General features: G+C 43.7%; 1 protein-coding gene across 2 annotated transcripts in view; it reads left to right on the top strand.

Moving 5' to 3' along the window:
- ZMYND12 (zinc finger MYND-type containing 12) overlaps positions 1–2,640 on the top strand; it is a 34,319-nt gene extending 31,679 nt beyond the window's left edge. For both annotated transcript variants that reach the window (XM_060142659.1, XM_060142660.1), the window contains one exon: positions 2,311–2,640. In XM_060142659.1, the coding sequence (XP_059998642.1) occupies positions 2,311–2,435 (125 nt within the window). In that variant the 3' untranslated portion in view covers positions 2,436–2,640. The remainder of the gene's footprint in view (positions 1–2,310) is intronic.
- The last annotated feature ends 15,763 nt before the right edge of the window (positions 2,641–18,403 follow it).

Genomic DNA, 18,403 nt, shown 5'->3' on the forward strand with positions numbered 1-18,403 from the left:
AAGAATAAAATACCTAAGAATAAACCTACCTAAGGAGACAAAAGACCTGTATGCAGAAAACTATAAGACACTGATGAAAGAAATTAAAGATGATACATACAGATGGAGAGATATACCATGTTCTTGGATTGGAAGAATCAACATTGTGAAAATGACTCTACTACCCAAAGCAATCTACAGATTCAGTGCAATCCCTATCAAACTACCAATGGCAATTTTCACAGAACTAGAACAAAAAATTTCACAATTTGTATGGAAACACAAAAGATCCCAAATAGCCAAAGCAATCTTGAGAAAGAAAAACGGAGCTGGAGGAATCAGGCTCCTTGAATTCAGACTGTACTACAAAGCTACAGTAATCAAGACAGTATGGTACTGGCACAAAAACAGAAATATAGATCAATGGAACAGGATAGAAAGCCCAGAGATAAACCCACGCACATATGGTCACCTTATCTTTGATAAAGGAGGCAAGAATATACAATGGAGAAAAGACAGCCTCTTCAATAAGTGGTGCTGGGAGAACTGGACAGCTACGTGTAAAAGAATGAAATGAGAACACTCCCTAACACCATACACAAAAATAAACTCAAAGTGGATTAAAGACCTAAATATAAGGCCAGACACTATAAAACTCTTAGAGGAAAACATAGGCAGAGCACTCTCTGACATAAATCACAGCAAGATCCTTTTTGACCCACCTCCAAGAGAAATGGAAATAAAAACAAAAGTAAAGAAATGGGACCTAATGAAACTTAAAAGCTTTTGCACAGCAAAGGAAACCATAAAGAAGACGAAAAGACAACTCTCAGAATGGGAGAAAATATTTGCAAACAAAGCAGCTGGCAAAGGATTAATCTCCAAAATATACAAGCAGCTCAACAACTAAAAAACAAACAACCCTATCCAAAAATGGGCAGAAGACCTAAATAAACATTTCTCCAAAGAAGATATACAGATTGCCAACAAACACATGAAAGGATGCTTAACATCACTAATCATTAGAGAAATGCAAATCAAAACTACAATGAGGTATCACCTCACACCAGTCAGAATGGCCATCATCAAAAAATCTACAAACAATAAATGCTGGAGAGGGTGTGGAGAAAAGGAACCCTCTTGCACTTTTGGTGGGAATGTAAATTGATACAGCCATTATGGAGAACAGTATGCAGGTTCCTTAAAAATCTAAACATAGAACTACCATACGACCCAGCAATCCCACTACTGGGCATATACCCTGAGAAAACCGTAATTCAAAAAGAGTCATGTACCACAAAGTTCACTGCAGCTCTATTTACAATGGCCAGGGCATGGAAGCAACCTAAGTTTTCATCGACGGATGAATGGGTAAAGATGTGGTACATGTATAAAATGGAATATTACTCAGCCATAAAAAGAAACGAAATTGAGTTATTTGTAGTGAGGTGGATGGACCTAGAGTCAGTCATACAGAGTGAAGTAAGTCAGAAAGAGAAAAACAAATACCATATGCTAACACATATATATGAAATCTAAAGAAAAAAATGGTTCTGAAGAACCTAGGGGCAGGACAGGAATAAAGATGCATACGTAGAGAATGGACTTGAGGACATGGGGAGGGCGAAGGGTAAGCAGGGATGAAGTGAGACAGTGGCATGGACATGTATACACTACCAAATGTAAAATAGCTGGTGGGAAGCAGCCGCAGAGCACAGGGAGATCAGCTCGGTGCTTTGAGTCCACCTAGAGGGGTGGGCTAGGGAGGGTGGGAGGGAGACGCAAGAGGGAGGAGATATGGGGATATATGTATATGTATAGCTGATTCACTTTGTTATACAGCAGAAACTAGCACAGCATTGTAAAGCAATTATACTCCAATAAAGATGTTAAAAAAAAAAAAAAAGAAGAAGAGGAAGAGATGGAGGGGGGAAGGGCCAGCTAGAGCCTGTCCCAAGTTGTCCTGTGAAGCGTCTGTCAAAACTCTGGGCTGCTTGGCCCTCCAGATGGCAACTTACTTGTGGCACCTTCCGTTTCTATGCCTCCCAATGTTGGTTCAAAGGGCCCTGAAATGTAGAAAAGAGGCTTTGTCCACTGTAAGCTCAGCGACCATGTTTTCCTGTTCCTTAACCCCTCTCACCCTCATCCCACATATGTGGTTAGCTGTGAAGACCCAGTGTATGTTCACAAGTTTCCACAAAGAACTCAGTGGCTGTGTGAGAAGCTGAAGGGTCCTTTCCCATGTTTTTGTGGTCGAGCAGAGATGGGCTTTCCAATGTAATGCTTTTCTGTGACAACTTCCTTTTGTCACTGCAATTCTATTTCAGGCAGAGGAATACGCCATGAGAGCCCTGGATCTAGCCAAAGAACAGCAGCTCAGTGTCCATGAACAAAACACCATTCAAGACTTACTAAATCTCATCTCAGCTGAGGAAGCTCATTCCATTACTTGGTGACCCAAGAGCTCTGCATCATGGACTACTGAGCATCTAATGTATTCCAGCATTGCACAGCTGCTTTGAGGTGCTATGAATTGCTGAAGTGCCCACCCTCTTCCCCTAGGATTGCGCTCATAGCTGTGTTTTTATCGTTTCACAGCATATGTTGGGGAATATAGAGCTTTTGGCATAGAAATCAGTAAAACTCTTGTTTATCATGACTTTGCACGACTTTGAATAATGTGTTATCTGTTCACTAACAAGGTATTTATAATTAAACTGCAAATAGTTTATCCTATTTCTCAGAGGTCTCCCGGTGATGCATTCTTCATAGATCTTTGCCAAAGAAAGGGGTAGGGAATAGAGCTATACTGGAGTAAAGTCTCTCTATTCTACTGTAATTAAGTTAGCATTAATCTGAGGTAGATTGTGATTAAAATGCCCATTATAATTCCTAGAGCAATCACTAAGAAAAGTAATCGAAAAAACAGTTAAAATCAACAAGGAAATTAAAATGGTACACTAGAAAAGATCCACTTAATGCAAAAGAAGGCAGTAAAGGAGGAATGGAGGAACAAAAAGATGTGAGACATATAGAAAACAAATAGCAAAATGCAGACATAAATTGTAGGTCTTTGCCAGAAAAGGCCCCTGGGCCTTTCAAGGAGCTCCAGTATGGATTGGCCGAGTTACCATTCCACATTGGTGTCTCTTTTCTCAGACAATTATTTGGAGGGGATGTGAGCCATCTATACTGTCTAGGGGGGAAGTACTCTGGAAGGTCCCCTGTGATGTAGGGGACAGTGTAGGCATTGGAGCAGACATGCCTGGGTTCAAATCCCAGCTTTCTCACGTAACAGCTCTGTGACCTTGATTCACCGCCTCCCACCCCTCCACACACACCCAACCTCCTCATTATGTTCTAAAATGGCCCAGGTGTGGCCATGGCTGTATCAGCTAGTACCATCGAGGACTCTGGTCATTTAGTGCATCCTTTTTTTCTCCAGACTCGCTAAGCAGCCTGCCCATGACCACTTTGCTTCCTGGGTAGATCTGTACCAGGGAGAGGTTATGCAAATCAAGGACCTGTTGGAGAGTTTTATGTTCCTGACTTACATTATTTCCCTCAGGCCCATATAATAAAAATATGTCAGATGGCCACCCTGCACCTTCAGGTCTAGGTAAAATCTGCTTGGGGCACTCTTATGCTTCTGCAAGATGGCTATGAAGTCCCAGGACCTTACTTTTCTGTCTCTCACTTCAGTTTTTAGCTTCAATTATCAATACTCTGTCACTCTCCACATCTTGTCTTGTAGCTGTTTTTTTGTCTCTTTAGGGACACATCCCTTCTTGATTCTCACCTGCTAACCCCAGATATGAGCCAGCTCTTTCAAATAGATGTTGAATGAAGATTGGAGGAGTGAGGAGAAGGATCAATGGCAGATAATTTAAAAGAAAATATTAGAACTTCCTTATTCAAAAAGTCCTTCAAAGTCCATTTCATTAAACTCTAGTTCTCTTCTCTACCATAGTCATTGGCCCCTTTCTCTTTTCCCCCCTCCCTTACCTGTTTTCTGTTCTCTCCACCCCTGAATTCTTGCTCATGACTCCTTCCCCATTGAGTATATTTATAAAATTACTGTTTCACTTTATTGTTCCTATTGACTGATTTTCCTCTTGGTTATGGCTCATAATTTTCTGCTTTTTCACATCATGTCTAGAAATTTAATTTTCAGTCTTTCTGCTTTTCTAACACTTGCATTAAGGCTATAAATTTTCCTCTAAATGCTGCTTTCATTGATACCACATATTACAAAATGCATTTTTATTATCATTTGCTCTAAATATTTCTTAATTTTTATGACCCATGAGTCATTCAGAAGTATGATTCTTAATTTCTTTTTTTTTTTTTTTTTTTGTGGTATGTGGGTCTCTCACTGCTGCGGCCTCTCCTGTTGTGGAGCACAGGCTTTGGATGCGCAGGCTCAGCGGCCATGGCTCACGGGCCCAGCTGCTCCGTGGCATGTGGGATCTTCCCGGACCAGGGCACGAACCCGTGTCCCCTGCATCGGCAGGTGGACTCTCAACCACTGCGCCACCAGGGAAGCCCATGATTCTTAATTTCTAAAAGATGGTGTCACCTCTTTGCTGTTTTCCAGCTTAATTTTATTGAGATCATAAAATACGTTGTGTACAATTTTGACTTAGAAGTTGTTTGGGGTTTGCTTCATGGCCCAGGATATGGTTAATATGTATTTGAAAATGTTTTGTGTGTGCTATAAAAGAATGGAGTTATTGGGCACATTGCCCTATATATGTCCGTTAAGTCAAATTTTTTTCATATTTTCAAATGCTGTATCTCCTTGTTGAATTTCTAATTTATTTCTGAGAGAGGTACATAAAATCCATCCAGTATGATTGTGGTTATATCTATTTTTCCTTGTAGTTCTATCAGTTTTTGCTTTACATATTTTGGGGCTTGGCTGTTAGGCAAGTACAAGTTCAAATATTGTATTTTCCTGGTGAATTGAATCTTTATTTTTTGTATTATGAAGTGATTCTCTTTACCTGCAGTAATGCTTTTAACCTTAGAGTCTGACGCTTTGGTCTGATGTTAACATAGCTCTTCCTATTTCCTTTGGGGCTGGATTGCTTGTTATCAGCTAGGTGTTATCACTTACCTCTGCTTCAGCATTTACCTCTGCTTCAAAGGGGAAGCTTGGAACTACAGTTCCCAGTATCTCTTTCCTTTTATGATTCTGGATTAAATTCAGCCAATGAGGGGCTACTGCACAAGATTTGGAAGCCGGATGAGAAGGAGCAGCCATTAATCTTCCTGAGAATCACCCACTGTTACTTTCCTGAAAGCAGATTTCCTGTGAAAGCAGCTTGCTGACCTTTGCTTCCTGATCACCCCACCATTTCAAAGATTGTGTAAGGGGCTTCCCTGGTGGCGCAGTGGTTGAGAGTCCGCCTGCCGATGCTAGGGGACACGGGTTCGTGCCCCAGTCCGGGAAGATCCCACATGCCGTGGAGCGGCTGGGCCCGTGAGCCATGGCCGCAAGATTGTGTAAGGTTCTAATTCCCTACATTAAATAAATCTCTTTACTCAAAATGCTCAGAGAGGCTTCTGTTTTTCCAACTAAACACTTAGTATTTCTTCTTGCAACCTTTCACTTTCAAACAATCTATACCCTTATGGTTTGGATGTATCTCTTATAAAAATAGTATAGTTAAAAAAATAGTATAGTTAGATATTTTTATATCTGTAATTTTAAAAGAATCATTTAGTCAATTTACATTTTATTTGTATGCTAAATTGTTTGGGTTTAAATCTTTTTTTTTTTTTTTTTTTTTGCGGTACGCGGGCCTCTGACTGTTGTGACCTCTCCCTTTGCGGAGCACAGGATCTGGACATGCAGGCTCAGCGGCCATGGCTCACGGGCCCAGCCGCTCCACGGCATGTGGGATCTTCCCGGACCGGGGCACGAACCCGTGTCCCCTGCATCGGCAGGCGGACTCTCAACCACTGCGCCACCAGGAAAGCCCTTAAATCTATAATTTTGTGCCTTCTATTTGTATTGCACTTTCCTTTTTCCCTCTTCTTTCTTCTAGATTGATTATGTATTTTTTCTCATTCCATTTTCTACCCCGTCTGCTAGTTTGTAGGTTACACACTGTGTTTCTATTCTTTAAGTGATTACTCCAGAAATTCAAATATTCATTCCTAACATCAACGTCTAAAGTTATTCAGGATGTTTACCCTCATCCTGGACTGTACAAGGGCTTTAAAATTTTTAAATTCCATTTGCTTCCCCCTAACTTATATATTGTTACTCTTATTTATTTCAAGTATATCTTAAACCCACAAATCACAATTATTATTATTTTATAAAGTCATTATTATTTTATAAAGTCATCATATTCCTTCTTGCTTTTCACACCCTCTATCTGGGTTCACATTACTGATAAATCCTTTAGTATTTCCTATGGTGAGGGTTTGCTGATGGCAAATACTCAGATTTTCTTTCTTTCACTAATTTGATAATGTTTTATTTTGCCCTCTTTTTTTGACTCATCAATGAAAATGTATCTCACTTTCATACATGATACAGTGATGCAGGACATAATCTCAGTTCTGAAGATCTCTGTGAAATGTGATTTACTTGACCTAAAAAGGTATATGCAGATTCAAGAAAACCAGGAATTCTTGGGAGATAAGAACATCTCTTATCATTCTACCAGGTAACCTTTCCTAAGCATCTTCAGCAGAATTTGTAGGTGTGGAGCTGAGGGATCATCTCTGAGAGTCCTGGCTAAATTTTTTCTACTAGCAAGCACATAGCAGTGTTACAAATTATATCATGTTGTCTATGAACATTTATTTAACAAAAATTCACATTGAGTAGTTGCTCTGAGTACCAACTCTCCAATGTTTTATCATTGCACAACTTTGGACCTGTGCAGTGCCATAGGTCCTCAGATGACCAAGATTAGAACCAAGGTGCTCTACCACCGCTAGGTCCTACTATAGATATATATCATGAAAGTGAGGTTTCTGTATTCACGATGGCTCTATGAAGCATAATATCTCTCAAGAACAAGAGGTCAAACAAAACACACATCTGGCAAAGTAGATGCTTCAGAAAAGATGATGAAGCATTACTTGAATGACAAACCATGTCATCATTTTGTTTGCTAGAAAAAGTACGTTTTTCCTGATATTCATCAAGATTGATGGTGATGAGTTGGAGATAAATATTTTATTTAATATATATGCTCACACAGACACAGTTTCAATAGTTAATAAATACTTAAATAGACAGCAGCAGGTTTGAAAAGCATATAAGCAAGGTTACTATTGAGATCAGGATATAAAACCAAGATGATATATTATAAATGTTGTCCCTTGCTTGCGAACCTTTCTAAGGAACGCAGAAACAATCCTAGTGATCAAGGGAGAAAAGCTTTCAATGAAAAAAGACCATTCAGAGTTTGAAAGTCATGTTTCACCACAAGAAACAATACTGGATGTGAGGGATAAGGAAGATAGCAGCCAAAGAATGACTCCTGAAGTATGTTTTCTTTCCTTCTGGTTTGAGCAAGTGGTTGGTGTTGTGCCCTCAGGTGAGGAGGTCCTGGAAGAGGAGGGAGTCTGTGGGAGAGAGAGGAATGTGAATTCAGATTGGGGCGTGGTGAGTTTAAGATACTTATGAGATATTTGAGGGGAGATGAAAAGGCAGGCAACTTGCACAGGCAATCTGACATTAAGAAAAGAACCCTGAGTTCGAGAGATAAATTTGAGAGCATCGTGTATGTTGTAATTAATACTGTGGAAACAAGGGAGATCACCTAGGGAATAGAAGAGAGATAAGGAAGGGAAGAGAGCCCCAGGAAATGCCCTGAAACAGAACGTTTAATAGAGAAGAGGGGAACCCAGCAGACGAGGGTGACATAATTTCAGATTTATTCAGAGTATTCATACAAAGGATTCCCATATATCTTTCAACCAGATTCCCCAGATTTTACCATATTTGCCTCATCATTTTCTCTGTATAGATACCCATTATTTTCTGAACCATTTGAAAGAAAGTTGCAAACACTATGCCCCTTTATCCCTCAATATTTAATGTGGTTCTTCTAAAAACAAGGAAATTCTTACATATTCTCATCAGTACAATCATCGAAATCAGGAAACTAGGGACTTCCCTGGTGGAGCAGTGGTTAAGAATCCTCCTGCCAATTCAGGGACACGGGTTCGAGCCATGGTCCGGGAAGATCCCACATGCCGCGGAGCAACTAAGCCCATGCGCCACAAGTACTGAGCCTGCGCTCTGGAGTCCGCGAGGCACAACTACTGAAGCCGCTGTGTCTAGAGCCCGTGCTTTGCAACAAGAGAAGCCACCCTAATGAGAAGCCCCCGCACCGCAACAAAGAGTAGCCCCTGCTCACTGCAACTAGAGGAAGCCCGCATGCAGCAACAAAGACCCAACACAGCCAAAAATAAATAAATAATTTTTTTTTTAAAAAGGAAATTAATCATTGATAGGATGCGATCAAACAATGAAATACAGGCTTTAGTTCAGATATCACCAATTGTCATAATGATGTTCTTTAGAGCAACAGAACATCCCTGAGCAAGGAGTGCATTCAGTTGCTGTCTCTTCAGGCCTTTAAATGTGACACAGTGTCCTGCTACTCAAATCTTCTCTGACTTATGAGAAATTCAGCCAAACTTTTCCAACAAATGAAGAAGCCAAGGCCTTTGGGAGCTCTGAAGAGCTGTGACTCACTGAGGTACAGTAGATCCGAGGCCGGTGGAAGAGCCGTAATCCTTGGGGGAAGGCTCTTCCCTGATTGAGGGAATTCCTGCAGTGAAAAACGCAGCTGCAGGAAAAGCAGTGAAATGGGAACCAGCATGACAGCCAGGTGGGTGTCAGCAGCATGAAGCTGGGATCGTTTCGGGGGATGACCGTGGAACCCTGGAAAACAGAAGAGGAAGTCTCATAGGCTTATTCCTTGGGGAGAGGAAATCCCAAGATCTAGCAACTGGGGACGGTGTCTGTAGCCAGCCTAAAGATCTTTCTACTGGTGCCCTGTCAGCATGGTTGCTGACAGTCAGGATGGTGGGGAAGCAGTCACCACCCTTCTCAAAGGACCTCGGGCCCCACCAAACACACTGGTCTACGATGCAGTAAATGCAGTTCTTTTGGGACAACTGGGGTAAGTGTATATGAACTGGGAATTAGTCAAGGAATTACTGTTAATTTTGTTATACGTGGTAAAGGCATAAGGAAATCTCTTTTTAAAATGAGATGCCTGCTGAAGCATGCAGGGGAGAAAAGATATGGTGTGCGGAAATTGTTTTTAAATGCTTAAGAAGAAGAAGTAGGTAGATGCAGTAAAAATAGAAAATTTCGATAATTTAAAATTTGAGGACTTTACTAAACCATCCTCTCGACTTTTGTGTAGTTTGCAGAATTTCATAGATCAATAGAATAAAAAAGAAATATAGGTCACACTCCCCAGTGTTTGGGTTGAAGGACAGTATGAGCGGTACAACAGAGTAGCATCCCTGGTTGCAACAAAGCAGCGTTATCCCTGTGACTCTCTGACCTCAGGGTGGGCTCCCTGACCCTCACAAGTTGAGGAACAGCCTTTGTTCAAGGGTCTCAGGCCTGGTGCTGGTCGCAGTTAGTTCCTAAAGGCCTTAGCACTGCTTCTCCCAGGAAGCCTTTTGAAACGTCATGCAGACAAAGTCGAATGGCTCTTCCGGTGCGGACCCAGATCTTTCCAGTCCCCTGGGATCCTTCCTGCACCACACAGCCATTCTTACACGCAGCAAGCTCTCACTTGCTATTTGAATCTTCATTGTGAAGTCAGTCCGGGAGAGCATGTTGAGCAGGCCCACGACAAGCTCATACCATCTGCATTAGTATTTTCCTCCATCATCTTGACAGTTGAGAGTTGGCAATATTACAATTCAGACAGCACTCTGCATTTGAAAGGAAAATTATGGTTTTTCAGAATGCAGCTGGTGTGCCAGTGAATAGGATGAAGTTTCTATGAAGCCTTTTCCTCATTTTATGATATGAAAATAATAAAATGTGGATTCAGCGTGATACTTACTGAAAAAGAACCACCAAAAGGGACAGAGTTTGGGGGACAAAGGCAAACAACGCATTCTGTTCCATGGTAATCATTTTAATAAAAAGCAAAACCAGCAAAACAATCATTTAGAAATGATTTCTTCTCTGTGGGAGAAGTTAACATTCTTATTGCTGTTCAAACCACTTGGAAATGAGCTCTTTGGGTGCCTAGTTAAGATATATTCTTCACAGCACGTTTTCAGTTTGCCAATTAGGCAGGAAAAACTACAATTCACTTTCCTGGGGGGAACTTAGCTGAAGTACAGCCCACAGGTGAGACACAGCCTCAAAGATCACTAAGTTTAGGAGCAAACCAAAAAGATTTCTCTTGTGTGAAAACAGAGGAAGACAGAACAGGCAGAGAAGCAGTGTTTTCAAGCGTTTTTCTTCAAGTCAGTTCTGCACATTATAATAGGACACTGGCTTCTGAGAAATCCATCACACATGCTACCTCCCTGGAATTGAGATGTTTTAATGCATCGGTGTACCAGTTTCTTCCTTGGTTACCCAGTGGCACTGGTGTGCTGGTAAATGTTTAACAGGTAGCTCTTCAGGGGAGATACTTGGTATATAGTGTTTGCCCATCTCTGTGGGGTAAATATTCCCTCCATGGCTGACTTCAAACTACCAATGTGATGTCACTGAACAATGCACTTGGGAACAGATGCTCAGTTGCACACAATTATATGGCACTTCCACTGTACAAATACAACAGATGTCAATAACCTCAGGAGCACAGACAATAGTAAAAGGTAATAAAAATAATTAGGAAGTGATAAGTTTTGAATATTTATTACCTATATTTTTAATATACTTTAATTTTAGGTTTATATAATCTAATTAATTAATTAATTATTTTTTGGCGGTACGTGGGGCTCTCACTCTTGTGGCCTCTCCCGTTGCGGAGCACAGGCTCCAGACGCGCAGACTCAGCGGCCATGGCTCACGGGCCCAGCCACTCCGCGGCATGTGGGATCTTCCCGGACTGGGGCACGAACCCGTGTCCCCTGCATCGGCAGGTGGACTCTCAACCACTGCGCTACCAGGGAAGCCCTATAATTTAATTTTTAATTGTGGCTGCATCTAACAACCAGCCCACAAAATTCCTGAAACTGTAACAATCCGCTCTCATGGGCTGGTTCAAGCCGGCTCCACCACAACACTGGTACTCTGGGGACCTCCAGGTGGGACTAAACAAACCAGCCACCTGCCTGGTCTTGCCTTCACGAAGACCTTTCTTAGTTCTAGACTAAGAACCCCAGCTCTCCACTTATAGTAGAGCAGTGTTCCTTCTAAATAGGAGATTCTGGGGGTCCGACTCGGGACAGGCCCAGGACAGCAGAATTTCAGCTGTTTTATTGGCTAGTTCCATCTGCTCTCAGGGCTGTCATCCCTGCCAAGTCCAGATGGTGCTGTTGGGCTATCAGAGTTCCCTGCACAGCTCCGTGCCCCCACCCCCCAGCCTTCTGCACTCCCCTCACCCTCTGTTTGACAGATTTAATTCAAATCCCTGGCACCTCCTCCTTCCATTTGATGCAAAGCCAGCAAACCTCATACAGGAAGAGCCAGAGAAACCAGGTGCTAAATCATACAAGGTCACGCTGCTCCTCCACTCTCCAGCCTCCCAGGTGTCTGAGGCAGCCTTTCCTCCAGGACTTTTCTAAGCCAGATACACCCCCTATATCTTACACTAGAGCATCACAGAATCTCAGGGACGGATGGGACCTTTCAGTCCTTAAGCCTAAACCACAGCATGCTTAAGCAGCCACAAGTCCTATCCCCTCCCTCCCCCGCATCTCTTTTTCCAGCTGTAAAGCTGCTGTCTGCCAGCTTTTACCCCTTGGCACTGAGCCATGATCACGGGCGGGAGTTGTTGGGGATTGCTGACAGTGGAGAAAGCAAGAGGAAAGGAACCTGCTGAAAGCCAGACTTGTGGTTAAGAGCTTCACATTCAAGATTGTGTTTATTTATCACATTTATAGGTGATGATGCAAAGGTTAAGCAAGATTAAGTGACTTTCCTGAGGTCACATAAGCCATAAGTTATCAAATCAGGATTTGAACCGGGGCTAACCCAAACTAGCACCATTTACATCAATCCGTGTTGTCTTCCGTAAAGCGTGATGACCCCAACAGCTAGTGGTGATGATGGTGGTTGCCATGCCCGGCTAGGGTAGTGGGAATGAAAAATATATCACCCTAAGGGATGGCACTTGAGTGCTTCTTGGGGAGGGAGTGGTCTTTACTTAGGAAAATGCCTTTAATAAGCCATCCGTGATAGAAGGTGAAATCTTGAAGGTAGAGGTGTTGGCAGGAATCATATTAGGAAAAGGAATGGCTATGCTGCCGTCCATGAGAACATACGTGGATTTAGTTTGTCCTGAGAAGGGAGTCAGGTACCACATGGAATGGAAGGTGAGTGGATTCCTCTGTAGAGTACAGAAGAACATTTTATGAATGGGGGTACCACGTCTGCATTGCTGCAATGCCTGCATTGCTGCCACGTCTGCGTTGCTGCCACGTCTCCCGTTTCGTCCCACATCACTGGAACACACACAGGCACACGCTCCCACACTGACTCATTTGAATTTTGGTGTGTGTGGAAGTGGGGACAGGAACCGAGCCTGTCTCAGCTGATGCGGTGAAGGGATGAGACATGACTGTTGCTTAAAATGAGGTAGCAGAAGTCTGGAGTCAGCAGTGACTGCCGAGATATAAGCCCCTTAGAAATCACAGAGATCCAAAGGCCCAGTTATCAGACTTCTCTGGATCTCAAGGGGCAGGGGGTCCTCAGCTGACCCATGGGCTACATCAGGGAAGAGTGCCCCTAGTGGCCGGCTGCAAGGGGGATGCACTGTGGAACTGCGAGAGGGAGGAGGCCTTTGACTTTGTGGCTGATTGTAGCTAACATGTGTATCAATCAGGATTCCCCCTCAGGTGTGCCTGACGGGAGACGTTTGGGACCTTCAAGCCCTTGGCCTCCACGGAGGCCCACGAAGGCCTCCGCAAATCCAAGACGTTCTGCAGTGAGGGAACATGAACCAAACTGGGGCCGAGGAAGCCTTCAGTCAGCTTGGCAGGGGCCTTCTCTCACATCCTATCACTGATGGTGTAATGTGAGGCTATGTGGCCTTGGCTGGCCTACAGGAGGCACAGGCCATGAGCCAGCACACACCAGAAAATCTTATCTACGCCTTTGGGGCTCTTACCTAGAAGCCATCCAAGAGCTGAATCCTTCACAGCAGGCACCATGCTGATCCAGAGCAGAGGCTCAGCAGAAGGGGGACGGGCACAGGGTGGGTCCAGGATGGCAGCAGTGCTGGATGCCATGGAAGAACAGAGCCGCCTCTGGCAGTACGCCACACCGGTTGCGAACCAGACTGCCTGGGTCCCAACCTTGCTGCTGACTAGCTAAGTGACCTTGGCCTCTGGGATTCAGAGTCCCATCTATAAAACAGGGCCTGAACTGATTCCAAAGTGCTGTTATTCCTGTGCCCTCAAATCTGGCTTGACGGGTGACCTTCTTAGGGTTGCCTCAGAGCCCTAGTGAATATGCAATGCCAGAGCAAGACTACCCAACAGTGTTGGGTTGCCAGCACGGGGCCCAGAGCAGTGCCACCTGTCAGCAGGGGAAACGCGCCTGGAGAAGGAAATGGAAAGGCTAGAAGGGACGAGGTTTTCATACTCAGCTGTGTGAGTTTTAGAAGGGAAGGCTGCAGTCTAACCACAGATTTGGAATGGAAGCATAATACGGTTTTAAGAAAGGATTAAGACAACATACGCCTGAGATGGTGGTCTTCCAGGTGACAAGAGTTTAAGCCACGATCTGATCTGAGGAGTCTCAGAAGCGTCATAAACAGCAGCAGGTTTTCTATTAGGCTACAGCGGCAGATCTAGGAACGCTAACTCCAGGGACAGGGACAAGAAGGCTGCTGTCAGGGCTCTTCCCAAAAAATCAGCATAGACTGACAGCAGATAGAAGCCTCACCTCCAGGTGCACAGGAAATTATTAGGCTGTTTCACTGACTTTGGACTCAGCCTCCGACATGGCTCTGTGACTGCTTGCACATGGTATTCTGGTCATTAACTTCCCGGAGGGTCAGCTGTTACTTGAGTGATCCTGGAACCACCCCCGCCTCCCCCCTAGCTAGCTGCTTCAACCTTCCTCTAATTTACATTCAGAGCTGGTTCTCAAGATCAGCCTTCATCAGGACTTAAAGAAGGGATGAGGTATGTCTTCTTTGGAGAAATGTCTGTTTAGGTCTTCCGCCCATTTTTCGATTGGGTTGTTTGTTTTTCTGATATTGAGCTGCATGAGCTGTTTGTATAGTTTGTCATACAGATGGCCAACAAACACATGAAAAGATGCTCAACATCACTAATTATTAGAGAAATGCAAATGAAAACTACAATGAGGTATCACCTCACACTGGTCAGAATGGCCATCATCAAAAAATCTACAACAACAAATGCTGGAGAGGGTGCAGAGAAAAGGGAACCCTCTTACACTGTTGGTGGGAATGTAAGTTGATACAGCCACCATGGAGAACGGTATGGAGGTTCCTTAAAAAACTAAAAATAGAACTACCATACGACCCAGCAATACCACTATTGGGCATATATCCTGAGAAAACCATAATTCAAAAAGATACACGCACCCCATTGTTCACTGCAGCACTATTTACAATAGCTAGGACATGGAAGCAACCTAAATGTCCATCAACAGAGGAATGGATAAAGAAGATGTGGTACATATATACAATGGAATATTACTCAGCCATAAAAAGAAATGAAATTGCATCATTTGCAAAGACATGGATGGACCTAGAGACTGTCATACAGAGGGAAGTAAGTCAGAAAGAGAAAAACAAATATATGAACGCATATATGTGGAATCTAGAAAACTGGTACAGATAATCTTATTTGCAAAGCAGAAATAGAGACACAGAGGTAGAGAACAAAGTGGGAAGGGGAGGGTGAGATGAATTGGGAGATTGGGATCGACATATACACACTACTATGTATAAAACAGATAACTAATGAGAACCTATTGCATAGCACCGGGAACTCTACTCAGTGCTGTGTGGTGACCTAAATGGGAAGGAAATCCAAAAAAGAGGGGATACATGTATACATACGGCTGATTCACTTTGCTGTACAGCAGAAACTGACATAGCAGTGTAAAGTAACTATACTCCAATTAAAAAAAAAAAGTCATGAAAAAAGATGAAAAAAAAGGGGGGGGCTTCCCTGGTGGCACAGTGGTTGAGAATCTGCCTGCTAATGCAGGGGACACGGGTTCAAGCCCTAGTCTGGGAAGATCCCACATGCCGCGGAGCAACTAGGCCCGTGAGCCACAACTGCTGAGCCTGTGCGTCTGAAGCCTGTGCTCCGCAACAAGAGAGGCCGCGATCGTGAGAGGCCCGCACACTGCGATGAAGAGTGGCCCCCGCTTGCCAGAACTAGAGAAAGCCCTCGCACAGAAACAAAGACCCAACACAGCCAAAAATAAATTGTCTTTGAGGTTTAAAAAAATAAATTAATTAATTAATTATTTTAAAAAAGGGGGATGAGGTATGTCTCTCTTACTTCCGCTGAGGTGGATGAGAACCCATGCAACTCATTTTCTCTATATAGAATAGTTTTAAAGACCCCTATCTCTATAAGCAATACATATTCACAATTCTTTCATTCAAACCACCGACGGAAGAGCCATTTCTTCCTCCTTCCCACTAGAATTCCAGATGATCCCAACTTATTTCTTCCCCTGAAATGTCACAAAACTATCCCAGACCTTCCTCTCCTCTCCTTCCTCCTCGCCCATCCCCAACGTTCATGGAATCCCCTCTGAGCTGGGAGAATCGAGTCTGCAATTGTGACACTAATGGCTGAAGATCCACTTATATTGTTGATCAGATCCTCAAGACCTAAAGCCCCAAATCCACCTTCCGGGGGAACCCCATACCCCTCAGCAATCAGACAAACAGCATGAAGACATTTTTCCCAAGTGCAAAGTTATATATATTCTGAGTGACGGAGCTGTTGGCATTCAAGTTCTGACCAGTTTCAAGATGCTACTACCAGACAATGGGAAGACTGTATACAGACACTGCAATTTATGTTACATGAGGAAGACTGTCAGTTGATACACGAGAGTCAAGAGTTTCAGGTTAGATACGATCCGTCCAGAAGGCTCAATACACTAAGAGCCTTACGTCTTTCAGGTCATAACCCTCTGAGAAGCTGCATCCTTTTTCAGGCCCTCTACCACTGTTTAGTGTGCTAATGCCAAGAATTTCTGGCCTCTTTAACCCCCCCAGAGGAGGGGTGATAGGAAACTGCTAAAAACCAGGTGTGGGAGGCGTCCTTCTACCACCTCCCACGCAATGTACAGTTTCATTAATTAACTCCAACCTCAAAACACCCGCCCCAAGAGCTAAATAGAATAGGCATCTCCCCAAGCAGAATGGAAAAATCGAGGCACAGAGTCAACTTGATTGTATAAGGTTAATCAGCTATTTTAGGGGAGAACCAGAACCGGCATCTGGCTCTGTGCCCCATGTTCCTTCCAGCAGGCCCTGTGGGCAGCTGTGACGAGTGTGGCCCAGCCACCTGGCTGAGGCTCCCAGGGCCCACAGCCAGTATGGGAAATCCTGGAGGGAGGCTATGATCCAGCTGTGCCCCAGCTCTCTAGACAGGGTTCCAAGCAATGGTGCCAATGACGACAGATGTCACTGGCGGCTGGAAAACGGGCCCCCCTTTGACAAGTCTGGAAGCACCCTCTAGCTGCTGTGCTCAGGATGGGGCACACTAGCATCTATTTAGGTAAAGTGGAGAGACTGGGCTTACACTAAACTGTGGGAAGGAGTGAATGCAGCTTCCAGAAAGTCATCACTTGGTTCAGAGGTTTACGTAGAAAGCATCTGGCCAAATCCAATGAGAACAGACCTAGGACCATCCTTCTAAACCCACCCTGAGTGGTAAAGATAAGGTACATGTCTTAACCTATATAAAGGTGAAGGATTATCGTTTTTCAACTGTACAGACACATGACTGGAATTACAGTTCAATGGCATGCACCCTACGTTGACTGTATTTAAACTACTACTGTGTAGTGCAACATCTCCATTGCATGGTGCCAAACATTTTTCAGTTTCAGTTACTTGGTGAGATCTGATTTTAGCCACAGTATTTTCAAAGCCAATTTCTATTTAAATGTGTTGTGGAAAAAATGTAATAGTTTGACTTTATACACATTTTACATTTACAGCAGAATAAGTACAGGAATTCGTACACCCGAATGGGTGTTGTTGCCTTCAAACTGGTCACGTTGGGAAGATGTATTTTTAGTCCAGGGAAGCTGACCTTACGCATAACATTTCTAGAACCTTCCTTGGAAACTGTCCACTTGTAAGCACCCTTAACATTGATAAGTCTTTGTCTTTTAAGGGTAGATTTATTCTTTTGAGGAATGATATTTTTTAACAGCCAAAGAGCATTAGAAGATAAGTCTGATCAATAAAATGGGTGATGGAGCTTGGGATGAACTCTGGGGAAGGGTGGTGTAAAAAAACGAGGTCTGACTATAAGGTTATGAGTTCTCTTTTCTTGCATGGCTTCAAAGGTAACTCCAAAGAGGAAGTTTAGTGCTCTTGGTACATGCAACATCACAGCTCAAGAGTAAGGTCTCCCAGGGAAATAAGTACAATCATGGTGACTCTTTTTTTTTTTTTTTTTTTTGCGGTACGCGGGCCTCTCACTGCTGTAGCCTCTCCCGTTGCGGAGCACAGGCTCCGGACGTGCAGGCTCAGCGTCCATGGCTCACGGGCCCAGCCGCTCCGTGGCATGTGGGATCTTCCCAGACCGGGGCACAAACCCGTGTCCCCCGCATCGGCAGGCGGACTCTCAACCACTGCGCCACCAGGGAAGCCCCATGTTGACTCTTGAGTGCATATGTTCTAGTGTATTTGGTTAAAAAGGTAGCCTTGCTCATTTTTGTCATACTTCACAGAAGCAGAAATGAAACACTCCATGTCCATGACTTCTCCCAAGGGTAGTGTCATCATCTGCTGGAAGAGCTAAAATGAAAAGCACTTGGTGTCATGTCTACATTATCCGCTCCCCCCACCCCCATCCCCCCCACCAAATGTGCAATGAGTTATTCCTGATACCTGAGTCTCCCCAGTGTGGAAAAGTGGGTAAGGACAGGTCTCTGGAACCTGGGTAAGACTAGTATGTCAAGGGGATTGGAGTGTTTCCAATGGCTCTAGCTACCCAACAGGCTCACAACACCGACTCATACAAGAAAATCTCCTATAGCTAATTACGTAAAGTTTCA

Source organism: Lagenorhynchus albirostris, chromosome 2, assembly GCF_949774975.1.
Source record: "Lagenorhynchus albirostris chromosome 2, mLagAlb1.1, whole genome shotgun sequence".
Taxonomy (NCBI): Eukaryota; Metazoa; Chordata; class Mammalia; order Artiodactyla; family Delphinidae; genus Lagenorhynchus; species Lagenorhynchus albirostris.